This window comes from Bombus fervidus, chromosome 15 (genome assembly GCF_041682495.2).
Source record: "Bombus fervidus isolate BK054 chromosome 15, iyBomFerv1, whole genome shotgun sequence".
Classification (NCBI taxonomy): domain Eukaryota; kingdom Metazoa; phylum Arthropoda; class Insecta; order Hymenoptera; family Apidae; genus Bombus; species Bombus fervidus.
In genome coordinates, this window is record NC_091531.1 from 3,426,450 (window position 1) to 3,441,008 (window position 14,559).

A 14,559-nucleotide genomic window follows, 5' to 3' on the forward strand; every position below is an offset into this window, starting at 1 on the left:
AATATTAATACATTCGAAGAATGATGGAAGAACGAAGAAAATTTTGAGAAACAAAATTTCACTACCGCAAAATATTATTTCTTTTCACGATAGCATCACAAATCTTGCAGATTACATTCGCTATTTTCTCCACGAACGTGACTTCCTATCTGGCAAAACGGTTCTATCGAATCTAAATCGAAATCTGATGCACGCCCATGTAAACTACAGGAAAACAAGTGCGCGTATAAAAAGTTCACCAAGTATATTTCGCGTTCTAAGTAAACCGACGCTTAACCCGTGCAATTTTACCAGCTATCGTTAGAAATGTTCTCCCCGTACGAATATCAGCGACACATTCGGTAATAACACACGAAGGTCATAAAATCAGTCAGATGCAACGAAGCATTTGCAACTACGCGTTCCCACGTTCCAAATGCAGAAACTTCTGCTCGTCGTTTATTTTACGAGCCCCCATATCATTGTCATTCGGTAAACTTTTCCACGTATTTGTCTATTCTATGCATTTGCTCCTGTCACTTGGCCACATCTGCATCGCCGCATCCTATTAATATTGATAAGACAGATCTACATTTTATCCATCTATGTGTATCCGATGTGTAGTTTCGAATTACCAGCCCCTGATAACAATGCATACATTTGCATGACATAAACTATACTAATAGCTGTCACATACCGATTAGTCCTTCATTACAGCTGGCGTTCGTAACTTGCTCATGATCCAAGTGTTCTACCAACTTGCTATTCAAGTAATGAGAAACATACGAAATTATAGAAAGGACATCCAACGATAAAAGATACGTAAACGAGAGGTATGGTTCGGTTAACACAAGGTTTATGTAGCGAAAAGTTCGGTTAACACAAGGTTTATGTAGCGAAACGTTCGGACAATAGAACATCCGGATAATAAGTCTTCGAATATTTCACTTCGCTTCCAAATGATATGAAACCTATTCAACACGTTGAATGCCATGGGGGTCACCGGTGACCGACACTCAACTCGGCCGTGGGGGTCACCGGTGACCGGCACTCGACTTGGCCGCGGCGCCGTGGGGGTCACCGGTGACCGGCACTCAACCTGGTCACGGCGCTATGCGGTGTCACCGGTGACCGGCAATCAACCTACTCGTGGCGCCGTGGGGGTCACCGGTGACCGGCACCCGACTTGGCCGCTGCGCCGTGGGGGTCGCCGGTGACCGACACTCAGCTTGATCGCGGTGCCGTGGGGGTCACCGGTGACCGGCACACAACCTGGTCACGGCGCTGTGCGGTGTCACCGGTGACCGGCAATCAACCTAGTCGTGGTGCCGTGGGGGTCACCGGTGACCGGCACTCGACTTGGCCGTGGCGCCGTAGGGGTCACGGGTGACCGGCGCACCAAGACTAGTAGAAATACATAATTTGAACAAATGTCAATAGTTATAAATTTGGTATTATTACCGTTGTTACCATAATGGTGTGACGAAATTAACGCAGTATAAAACATAGAAAAATAGTTTTATTTATACATGAAATATAAATCTATTATTTGCGCCCCCTACCAGTGGCTGTCGAACATGGGAAAAACCCGCTTTTCTCGTGTTTTACATTAACGAAGAATAACCGTAAGAAACGTTTCGACTTGAAAGACGTCTGATGGCAATTAAGGGGCTTGACAGTAAAGTAAAAAATGCTAAATCTTGTAACGGTTCTTTAGAATTATTGCGGGTTCGCATAAGTATGACCGAGGGAACAGATTATGGTTTATGGTGTATGCCGAGACGTAACAACATAGGACAGTTATTTAGCAACGCGAAGAAACAATATGAGATAATTGATAATCGCAAAAAATAAGTGAATCAAGCGAAATTGCAGTACAGCGCCATGGGGGTCACCGGTGACCTCGGTGAGATAAATTCATTAACGATGATTATACACCGTAGTATATCTCTCGTAGCTAATATTTCAACATTATATGTATCGGATAATAAAAAATTCATCGTGGCGTCACGGTCAAAGCTTGTAAAACTGACGTGGCATTCAACGTGTTAAAAATTGAAAAATGATACGAATCTTAATTTGACCTAATTAATCCGCGCACGAATACCGTGATACATAGAATAGCGTAGGAACGCTTTTGGCAGCCACTGTGTATAGGTAGGAAAGTAAAATTCTTCACGAGGTTGCAATTTGATTCACTCGGAGATTGCATGCTTGCGAATATTAATACGAGTAAGCTGTATAAATTTTGGACACGGCGGTGATTCAAAATTAGACGGTGACATTCGATGAATCGAAAAGAGGGCGTGGTGAAGCCGAGGGAAAGGTTCATTGTCTATTTCGGCAAAGGAACTGACGGAACTGGAGCTATTTAAAATTTTAAAGAGAGCAGCCCACTTTCGCCGGCCAAGTGCCATTTTAAACTTCCCACTTTACTTTCCACGGAATTCCTCTTCCTGGCTCGCCGCTTTCTTGCCCTTTTCCACGGCGAAAAAAACGCCCTATATAAACCGGGAATTTTCTTCCCCTCGCCAAGCGGAAATTTCTTCCTTTCTCGCGGTTACAACCAGCTCTCAAATAAGCTAAGTTCGTCAATGTTTTTCAAAGCGTTCAAAGCACCAGGAATTCTTTTGTTAAACGAGACATGCCATGTATACAATGGCTGCGCAAGCTATTGACACACCACTGCGTTTAATACGACATTTACATACTAATTAATTACGGTATATGCATCTAATTACAGTAGAACTTGTCATTATGAGAATATTTCAAGATTCGAAGTTTCAAAAATCGCAAGATTCGAAGTTTCAAAAATCGCAAGATTCGAGAATTTTATTGGGTTGGCAACTAAGTGATTGCGCGTTTTGTCAGTATCACCCAATGATAATTATTATTGCCAACCCAATAATAATTCTACAGTTCTTAGATAGCAAAATTCTGCAATCGCATTAACATGAAATGGAAGAGCGTAATTGTTGTTAGCTGATGGACAATTAAACGATAAATCTACGATAGATAGTATTAAATATACAGTGTATTATGATGTACACGATACATGTATATGTTTAAAAACACGAATATAACAGGGTTATATACACAGTGAACATTATTGACATGTAAATTCCAGTGAAATTCAATTTCAACTGCGAAATCGTGAATCGCGCATGAGAAATAAATTTTCAAAAATTAACGCGCCCCTCCTCCATCCGCATCATTTATCGTCATCCGTAATTTATTTCCCTTTCCCCTTCACCGTTCATTGTTTATCGTTCCCTGTTCCCGCTGTCATATCATCTTTTATTATTTATAACATTTGATTAGTTAAAACATTAAAAACTTCTGTTTGAACAGCGCGATAATTTTTTTCACAGGAAATAATAATCTCTTTAATCTAACAGAGCAATAGAAACGCAGGAATCATCGTGTAAAAATAGAAATCGAATTTCCTGTGAATAGAAATTATTAGATCCCACTTTTATCCTCTTCTTTTATTCATTTCTACGACAAGGTGGCTTTATAAAACGTCTGAAGGGCACTAGAAGGGCTTAAATTCATTCACCATCATTCTAAAATTATGGAAGCCATACGACAGTATCCATTCAATTATGCGGTTATCGAATAAAGCAGTCGATCTACGAGATGCACTCCATTTCCATCGTCATCCTTCTACGAAAATCTCATCTGAAACGTACAAGGTGTCTGAAAATGAATGTAAAAATCTAATGATACAAGATAACCTTGGAAAATCTAGTTTGTCAAAAATCTAAACGTGATTTACATGATGGTGTATAAAATTTCTTCAAACTTCTTCAAAGGAAACAGAGAGACTTATGGTCAGTTTACTGACGAGGAATTCTCCTGATTATTAAATACGATGTACGCGTTTTTTATACAATTAAAAAAATGTAAATTTACACAATTTGGGGACGAAAAAATATGCTGTTGGATGACCAGCTCCTTATTCATACCGCAACAAACATCATAGACTTGTGCCGCAACAAGCAGCCTAATCTCTGTTTGTTTCTCCTTCCTAGATCATCCCGAACATTGACACTGTTTTTCCTGTCATTCTTCCTCACCAGGTCCTCATCCCTCACCACCAGGCTACAAGAACCACTTCTCCATGGAGAATTGTCCAAGGAGAATTTCCGTACCTTTGAATAAATCCCCTAATTTCGTTGTTAAATCCCCATCATCCGGAATGCAACAATGGGCTCCTTAGAAGTCAAACCAAACGAACGGAGGACGATGAGAAAGGTAGCTCTTCAAACACCTAAGATTCTAATAAAACGTCATTCCATAAGTTTGCCATCAAATGTGCCACGAACAACTTTAACTTCAACACCTTAGGACTTATAGAACCGATGGTGAGAATTTTAAGAATATTAATACAGAATATGATAAAACCGACGGAATATGATACAAATGTGGCACTTGATGAGTTCATAGTCATTTGAACATGCACCTTAGATGCCAAACTAAACCGAACGGAAGACGATGAGAAGGTATCTCTTCAGACACCTAAGATTCTAATAAAACGTCATTCCATAAGTTTCCCATCAGATGAGCTACGAACAATTTTACTTCAACACCTTAGGTGGTGAGGTGGATAGTCGTGGATAGGTACTGTTGGTGTATCAGATTTTTGTCTTCATTCAGGTTGCCTTTTCTCAGTTAGCAATTATATAAAAAACCGAACTGTGAATGCCGGGATTCGAACTTGGGTATTGAACGTTTGTAACTAGTTACGCTAACCACAGCGCTGCCGTCGCCTAGCGAAGGATAGGGTCTTTGTGTAGCAAGCCATGGGACAGAATCCATTGGAAAGTTTTGCTGTTCAATGCCGCTACAGGACTTATAGAACGATCGTGAGAATTTTAAGAATACAGAATATGATAAAAAGGAAGGAATATGACACAACTTGATGAGTTCACGGTCATTCAAACATGCTCCTTCAATACGAGGAAAATGATCTAACGTTCGAAAACGATCTATGATTCTATTATTATGCGAAAAGTTAATGATATGAAAATTTAACATTGCGAAAATGAAAGGTGGAATCTGGTGAAGAGGCGCTTCATTGGACGCAGCAGCGTGTGTACGGATACTTTTCCTGTGTAGCTGGTGTAAGGATTTGTTTGTCGTAGACTCGATGGAAGGTAGACGATGTAAGAGCTCTAGAGACAAGAGGAGGAAAATCCTGGTATACGGGAATTTTCATGGCTAGCTGTAAAAGCTAGTTGAGACTGTGCATCAGAGAATAGACTCGTAAAAGAGATATCGAAGGTGAAAGACCCGCGTGTGCTGCTGCGATGCATTTTTCTTTTATGCATGAAAGACGAAAACTCGCAGATGGCACAAGTTTCGAGAAATTCGCGATGCAAGCTGCAAGCTGCGACTCGAAATGATCGGCAACGGGACAACTACGCATTTCTATTTCTGTTTCGTCTATTTGCCATGGTAGCCACGCTCCATGTTTTATCCTAACAATTCATTGATTCCTACAAATTATTAAATAAAATAATTTCCATCGACAAAGTAGTTTGTCAATGCATAAACGTAATACAAATAATGTAATATACGAAATAAAGAGGAAATTTGTAATAAATAACATAATTAATCCTGAGCCATAAATAATGTAAAATACCAAACAAAAGAAGACAAAACCTTTTTGTAATAAATATTCATTATTTGTAATTTGTAATAAACAATATAATTCATCCTCACCCATAAATAATGTAAAATACCAAACAAAAGAAGACAGAACTTTTTTGTAATAGATATTCATTATTTGTAATTTGTAATAAACAATATAATTCATTCTCACCCATAAATAATGTAAAATACCAAACAAAAGAAGACAAAACCTTTTTGTAATAAATATTCATTATTTGTAATTTATAGTAAATAATATAATTCATCCTCAGCCATAAATAATGTAAAATACCAAACAAAAGAAGACAGAACCTTTTTGTAATAAATATTCATTATTTGTAGTTTGTAATAAATAACATAATTCATCCTCACCCATAAATAATGTAAAATACCAAACAAAAGAAGACAAAACCTTTTTGTAATAAATATTCATTATTTGTAATTTGTAATAAATAACATAATTAATCCTGAGCCATAAATAATGTAAAATACCAAACAAAAGAAGATAGAACCTTTTTGTAATAAATATTCATTACTTGTAATTTGTAATAAATAACATAATTCATCCTCAACCATAAATAATGTGAAATACCAAACAAAAGAAGACAAAACCTTTTTGTAATAAATATTCATTATTTGTAGTTTGTAATAAATAACATAATTCATCCTCAGCCATAAATAATGTAAAATACCAAATAAAAGAAGACAAAAGCTTTCGATAAATGTATAACGTTTTACACAATTTGTTAAACTATTTGGCACCATCTAGACGTTTCGGTACTTTCAATCGAAACATGGAACACGTACAATATAAATAGAAAAAAGAGAACGAGCGAATAAACGAATGAAAGAAATAAATCAAAGGAAGGCGCGAACGAGCAGACGAATAAATAAAAATTGCTATCTGGCAGCGAGCATCGGTCGCAGCTGCATGCGAATATACTCGCGTTAATCGAAGCATTCCGGCTACCTATCGAAGAAGTAATAATCCCACGAACATTCGTCGAACATAACACAGAGATTCTATCTCCGCCTTATCACTGGACCGCGTTCTGTGGCTAAATGTCGAGGTCGACTGATAGAGGAACGAGTGGACGAATTTGTAATAGAAAAATATACTGAAATAAATGTAGGTATAGCGTATGCCGATCCAGATCCTCACTCTTACAGTATTACAGTGTAATAGCAAGAAGAAGATATGATAGAAAGCACGTTCATATATTTATAACAAAGGACATAATCAAAAAGTTTGTAATAACCTTGGCGTGTAGTTCTATCTGAAGATTACAAGAAACAGCAATAGAAATCTACTTACAGCTTTTTTGTTCCTAGACCTTGTAATTGAAAAGAAAATTGACCACTATGCACCTCTCCTTATTTGGATCTTATCACTAAATTCTATTCTCTTCGTAACAGCTGTCTCCAGGTCAATTACAAAAGAAAAGGTGTAGAGTTTTTCCTGAAGTAATCACTTCAACGTTAAATATCGTTTCACAACGAGAAGGTGAATCCTGGATTTATTGAAACTACCATTGATAATAACAGCATGTTAGTAGTCATAGTAGTAGCGTGGTTTATTTTCAGCCATAAAAGCAACTAGATTCGCAATTATTTTCCCTCACTGCCTAATGTCTATTGTTGGAATACAACGATATTTCACTCTTACACAGATACCCACACAGGCATTTGAACAAGACAGGTCATACTCATTACTGTATAGAGAGTGGAGTTCAAAATATTTAAGGGATCATGAGTCACATCCTAAGTCTAGTCTGAGAGTAACTGGCCAACAATCAACAATTCTTCCATACGTTGTTAATTATATCACCCGCTTATATACATTTGGTTCTACAATTCTGTTTAATAAATATCACTGAATATTATTTTAACATAAACATTGTGTCTTCCACAGATTATTAATCCTAACTCTAAGATTATATTCTAACATCTATCCAATAGTTAGCAAAGGAGGGATGAAAAATAATTGCAAATTGTCCGCAATTTGTTCTGCACTACAGAGCTCATAGAGGTGAATCACGCGAGAGATGAACGAGATACAAATACGAAGCGCTTTGTGCTCGCAAAATTCTTTCCGTTCAAACGAGAAGCTGCGAGAATGTAACGATCAGAAGGGCGCAAGAAATTTAATCAAAGTAACCGAGACACGCCTTGGCGAGAAATAGAAACCTTAAGAAAGTTTCGTTCGCGGGCAAACTTCTTTTCCAAGTCGTTAACGCAGCCGCTGATTTCCATTGAGAAGGTGCACACCTTGTTGCAAGCTTAAACACCTTTACATTGAACAGTAATTTATGGCGCGGTACAGAAAGCACGCAGCAGTTGGAAATTAATGATATTCTTTCTTATTTCACCTTATTTCATCAAAGTAAGCTTCTTCAATGGAAACATCTTTTTGCATGATAAATACGGTTTACGAGATGACTGCGTGTACCACATGGAATGGGTCTGTTGCAAGGGAAAATTATAAGAAGAATCTCGTTCGTAGAAATGCTTCCTCAGGTTGAACATTCATTCGACGACGTGAAAAGCCGAATCTCGAGCAATTTGCCGGATTTTGCGCATGACTCGGAAATTCTGCAGGTGCTCGGGCCAAGGACGATGCACGTGTCCTTAATTTGCTAGAACCGCAATCCTAAATTATGGTTGGACAGGCTCCCTTGGGTTTATGCCTTTGCTACGGCCATTTATGTCATTGCCATGGTCGCGTTACAACGAAAGTGATCTCCGGATCTCTCAACTGGCTAATTAGGCTTTCGTCTTCTCGTCGACTTTAGGACGAGAAAATTGCAAGATGTAACACGTATACTGGCGTTTATCTGGTCTACAGGGATTTTTCCTACGGAATTTTTGAAATCACGAAACTCTGAAATTTAGAAACTTGAGAGAACAGAGATTTGAATATTTGAGATTTTCGAGATCGTGGAATTTCTGGGATTTCAGAGTTTTACGGTCGCAGGTCCTCAGAAACTGAGAATCTTTCGACTTCTTGGAACATGGGAATTCTACAAACTTATTATTATTTTATTATATTTCATTCATTCTACTTCCAAACGTTTGTCTTATTTTTCAGAAAGTATTGACTTTCCTAGGAAAGTTAGTCTTCGAATGAAACATGCGGTTCTATCGTAACAGCGAACCACGTTTCAGCAAGAATTTCCTTGTACAGAGCACGGTACAACGAAGTTTAAAGGCTGAATCGTTGAATATGTAACACTAAGCGCGACTGCCGTGCAACTTGACGTGTTCTCGTCTTCGAATAGATGTCGGATGTCGACTACAGCTTCCGTCAGGAATTTCTGAAAAAGCGATTGCTACGTGAAGAGAAGATGAATAATTGACTTAATCCTGCGATGATATCGCTGACCGAATAGAGCAACGACGCGACTGCAAATTTCAAAATACCAAATTCTTCCACTGTAAAAGTTTAACGCGTTGGTCGCCCAGCGTAATTCGGCTAAGTTTCCGAGGAATCTCATGGCAGATCATTCCAGATCTTTCATTAGTCATAGTCGAGAAGCATACTTCTTGTGAGACGCACATCAGTGAGTTCCTCATCCTGAAAATGTTCACTAAACAGCGTGAAAATAAATAAAAGAAATAGAATAATGGAAAAACTGGTATCGACAGAAGTGGCCAGATGGTCTCATATGCCACTAGGATACGGAAAGGCATCGAGTGGTATCCGAAATTAGCACTACATTTACTCTTAGGAACAACTATAGTAAATGCTCATATTGTATACCAAACAGCCACAAACAAAAAAATACAGATAAGAAAATTCCGGGAAATTCTCGTTTCCGAATGGTGCGATGTGTCCTCAGAAAATACTGCGCCTGACAACCATCGGAAGAAAACGAAGAAGACGTCCCACGATTTGGAGATTCGTAAGAATCAGCAGGGCAAACTTATAAGAATGATGTGCACCCTGTGTTACGAGAAGAAGAGGCAAATTGTCGCACGCCAAAAAGCGAGGGAAAACGTAAAAAGAATTAAAACATATTGTTAGAAGTGTTTGCAATGTTTTAACAAATACCATAAGACGGCATAATGTAATATTTTATCCAGAATATAAATTAATAAAAAGTATGGTATAATGTGTTTTTAATATTTTTATGTTCTATATCCTATATATAATATGCTATATTTAATTAACTGGAACAAGAAGAGCGTCACCCATATTTGGGTTGCGGGACCCCCACGGAAGCATTCCCGTCACATAGATATGGGTGACGCGGCGACCATCACGTGTTAACGAAACTTTTACGGTGTCGTGGAAACACGTGCGAAGAAGGCGACACGTTTGTTTAGACGCGGCGTTAAAAGTGATGTTGGCTGAGCAAGTGCACGTCGTAATAAATAATTCATAATGATTTATACAAGTAAATCCATTGCTATTGTACGATATAAATATTTATAGGAGAAGGAGAACGTGTCGTTGCGATGGAATTCAAATACTGTAAATTATTACAACGCAGAGATTGGCTGTACCTGCTCTCTAATTATTCTGTTTACGCTTCTCGATGATTGCACAGCCGCAACCACATCACACGTCAGCTTACGTTCGCATCGCTATCATCCATGCGAAGCAAATTTAATTACTTTCAATCGTATTAATCATGCGCAAATAAACTAATCCCTGATCGCATAGGATATTAGTAGTTGGTGGAATTCGGAATCATTGGGTGCGTGAATTCTCATATTCTTCTTGCACAACTTGCGATAATTTTCTCAAATTTACAGTTTTCTTCAGCTTCTAAGAAAAATCAAATCTGAACAATTGCTAGCTCTGCTTACTGAAAATTCGTGAAACAGGTTAACTGATGGCGATGATCGGGGCCAATCTAAGATTCGGCATCGGCGCGTCGGGAAACGGGTCGTCGAACGCGACCAAGGTGTTCCAGTGTCATCCAGGTGGTGCAACCGAGGCCACTCTCATCTTCAGCCTCGGCGCCCTCGGCATGGGCGCCAACTTCCTGCTGATGGCGCTGATCCTGGCCAAACGCCAGTTGCGCAGGTAAATCCGATAACGCTAAGAGCAAACTTTCTAAAAACTTGATGAAAATACGTTTACTCGCGCAACAAAACAGACGTTTAACGAGGAAAGAACGCGCGGTCGAGGTGCAGCTCCGTCATCAAGTTGCCACGCGTTGAGTGGAGAAAAACGTTCTCTCTTTTGTAATTAAGCAATGTTTACAAAGAAGGAAAGAGGCGCGCGTGATACACCGTGGTTGCTAATATTAATATTTGGATGACGTTATCTGTGTAATTTGTTGCTTTGCATTGGAGAAGATGATTTGTGCTGTTTACTCTACGAGAATGTGCAGCATTCGTCGTAGCTTGAAAATACACCAGCAATTGCTTCCTGCGGGAGTTCATCATCTCGACAAATTAATATTTGGACGCTGATATTTGCTGCCACTTGTGCAAATGTAGGGACAGCGACAGGTTGAATATCGATGTTAATAAACGTACGTCTAGTCGATGTGGGAAAAACAGAGGAGACGAAAATGTTTCATGCGTTTCAGATGGTCACAGGGGTTGCTGTTCCACCAAGCGATGGTGGATTGCGCTCGAGCTGCGATTTTATTGCCCCTCGGATCGAGCATACTCAACTGTCAGCCGATGACCAAGTGTTCCCTGGTGGAGACAGCGTTTCTGCTGCTGGTGACAGTCTCGACGGTGAATATGTTGACGACAGTACTGAACGACAGTCCGATTTTCCCGGAAACCGACGAGGAGGCAGACCTAGCGGCTCCTTTGCTCATGGATTCGCCTCAGGCAAGTGTTCTTCGACCCTTTTACGCACACGCTTAACTATACATCGTCTAAATTATTATGCATAGGATACTGTTTGCTTTGAATAACAACGTCACAGTTTGCGATCTTCCATTTTCTACATTTTGCATTCGCAAATCTACATTCGAACGTAATCGTACGTAAAGTTGTACAATTTGGACAATTCAAATTGCCAGGTGCAGAATACTCGAAGCTCCTAAATCTCGATGAATGATAATTAGCACTTAAGTGCTAAGAACGTAGCGAAATTCTGGAAAACGTTAATTTCACTTTCAAACTTTCCCTGATTAGAACACTTTACCGACCGATAGCCAATTAATCGGCTTTTTGTCATCCACGCTTACCGACCGAGAGCCCGCCGACAATCTTTCTCATTATTTGAGCAGTAATTTGTTATTTAGTACTAAGGTACCTTGCTCAGTTGCGTCAGTTGCGTTGCTTTGTAAGCTTCCACAGTTTTATACCAATTTGAAAAACTTAACGTTCGTGATGAACGAAAAGAATGCCGGTCGGACGTGCGTATGCTGTTGAACCGTTAGCGGTCGGTAAAGTGTTAAACTACAAGCTAGAAAAGAGCATACAGTAACAGAGGATGAGAAAGAAACGTTGGAGAAAACGATAGCAAGGAAAACAGGTGTCTTGTAATTACGAAGCAATTTGTTGAACGATAAAAGAGGTTCGATGGTAGGAAATTGCCGGCGGAAATTCCGATGCAAAGGCACGCGCTCTCGTAATGAAGAAACTTCTGTTGGACAAGTACATTCCAGCGAGGGAAGATTTACAATAGAACGATCATCCGTGGTAATCGGATGACGCGCCGCGCACCCACGCTCCATCGATCGTATCGTTGGCCAAACAATCGCAGCGTAGCCGAATCTGTGAATTATTCTACTTGAACGTACGTATCGGTTACTTGTGAATTCAACGCTTCATTTCGAAGCAGTCGAGTTACTTAGATATAAGAAATATATATGTTCGTTATTAAAAATTAAAAAATTAATTGCAAAAAGAATTAAATGACTACGAAAAAGAAATTACCGTTTAACGATAAAGCGATCGATTGCAAACGAACAAGGGAGATCTCCAACTGGGAAATTCCAAGAATTACAAGTCTTATTACGCAATATTTTTTGGGGTTGTTCAAATTCACCCCAAGGGGGAGAAATCGACACTTGACAAATCGCTATAGCGTGGATACATTTTTTTCATCAAAAGTACCTTTGGCCTGAAAACTCTTTTTCTGTCTCTTAGAGTCGAGGAATTTTAACGGAAAATCAGAAAATAGACGGATTTTCAGAGATCAACGCCTGTATATCGTCTACGATCTCTATAGTTCTATGATTCTCAAAGTTGTATAATTTTTTAAATTTAGCTATTTTTCCTTACAAATGAATATTTAATAAAAGCAGGTAAATTGATATTAATAAAATATGTTGGTAATATCGCTGACAACGTGGCTGATTTCCTAATGACCGAAGCGCAACGCGACATACGTTGAGTCATCATCCTTTAAACTAGTTTAGGAGTTGTGCAAACTTGGAAACCATGTAATCTCTGGTCTACGTTATCTTCACAGGGGACGCTACTAATACGAGTATTTAAACGAGTTTACAAATCTCCACCAATAATTGGAACGAAGCTTGAAATTTAGATTAATATCTGGGTAGTTGAACGAAACTTTCAATCTCTCCCTTCCTTTGCATTTGCACAAATTCGCACAAATTGCTGATTTTGTTTGATGGATATTTCGTGCATCACTAGAAACGTAACAAAAGACTAAGAATGCTAAAAATTTCTAAAAATTAGGAATTAAGAATACAAATTATTATTAAAGAATAAATAGGAAAGAATAAAGTGGAAACGTTACCAAAAGTACAAAAGGCTTGCAATTTCCACATTTCGAGTTTCCAAACTCGCTGTTATGCCCCGAGGCTTACTATAGGCCGTGTTCCTAACCTTCTCCCTTGGTACTATAGTGTCGCAGACAGATCGTCTTACATGACCGTCGAGATATACACAAAGTAGCGATAAACGCATAGTTGTCGTCAAGCAGCGAGTTCTAGAAACATCGATTCGCCCTCAGTCAGTTATTTTATCTACACAAAAAAAAGTGGCATACGTGATCATAGGCGCGAACGGCTGCGAGACCCGAGCGTAGTGGGGGTCGTTTCTAAGAGAAGACAAAGAAAAAACCGAAGGGCAGTCAGTAGCATTTAAGGATTCAAACCGAATGCATCGAGAGGTTCAGAGAAATAAAATCCAGATCGCTTAGTCAAACGAATACGTCGAGAAATATCATAAAGTCGAGTGGAATTATAATAATAAACTAATTGTACCATCGTTAAATCATTTGTGACGTGTTCATTATAATTTTAAATATTGTTAAAAATAGTAGCATATTAATCCTATTAATTCAGTGTTACAATCATTTGAATTACCTCTGTTATCCTAATCGAAACAGCGATAATTTACGCCTCTCGCTGACGCGTTTCTTCGCGAACAGTCGCAATACTCGCAAATATCTCAATATCCAAATTGTCGAGTGATTAAATCTCTAAATGCGCACCTAAACTGCTGAACAAGCTCTAATAGAATTATTCCAATAGAATAAATAAAAATTCCAAATTTCCAAACATCTAAACGATCAAGTATAGTGAAGTTGGCAAATCTCCACATTGCGAAACTCCCGGATTCGTAAACACTTGAACAAGTTGCGGAATACCCTTGAGATACAACAGAATCCTTACACGTGTCTCGACGCGTTTTCACCTGAAGCCATTCGATAGAGCGAAGCACGAAGTTCAAAGAGCTTTTTTTCCTACGGCCCGCAAAATCGAATTCCGCGGATCTTTGGAAGAATTACGCGTTTTCCCATGTGCATTTTCACAGTCGTGTCTGGTTTAACTCGATCATGGCCTTAAGTGACGACCGGCTGCCTTTGAGGCGGCTTCAAGTTTCTGATCGATTTTAACGAGCGCATATAATACGTAGGGAAGAGTGTAGAACGCGGTTCTCACCATCGAACTTGAAAGCACTGTGACAAAGTGGCACTGGAAAAATTATTTATAGATTTCTGAGTGGATTCTGTCGCGTTTAACGATTAAAAACCCT

The 14,559-nt window shown here is 39.0% G+C and overlaps 2 protein-coding genes across 3 annotated transcripts in view; one reads left to right on the forward strand and one right to left on the reverse strand.

The window, feature by feature from the left end:
• The window catches only part of LOC139995314 (uncharacterized), a 52,269-nt gene extending 40,685 nt beyond the window's left edge, over nt 1-11,584 (forward strand). The window contains exons 1-3 of one of the 2 annotated variants that reach the window (XM_074112100.1): nt 10,177-10,334; nt 10,465-10,666; nt 11,178-11,584. In XM_074112100.1, the coding sequence (XP_073968201.1) occupies nt 10,473-10,666; nt 11,178-11,466 (483 nt within the window). In that variant the 5' untranslated portion in view covers nt 10,177-10,334; nt 10,465-10,472 and the 3' untranslated portion in view covers nt 11,467-11,584. Of the gene's footprint in view, nt 1-10,176; nt 10,335-10,464; nt 10,667-11,177 lie in introns of those variants that run through there. The other variant, XM_074112099.1, reaches the window with a different exon arrangement.
• LOC139995286 (midasin) overlaps nt 1-14,559 on the reverse strand; it is a 128,902-nt gene that overhangs the window by 80,953 nt on the left and 33,390 nt on the right. The window lies entirely within an intron of this gene.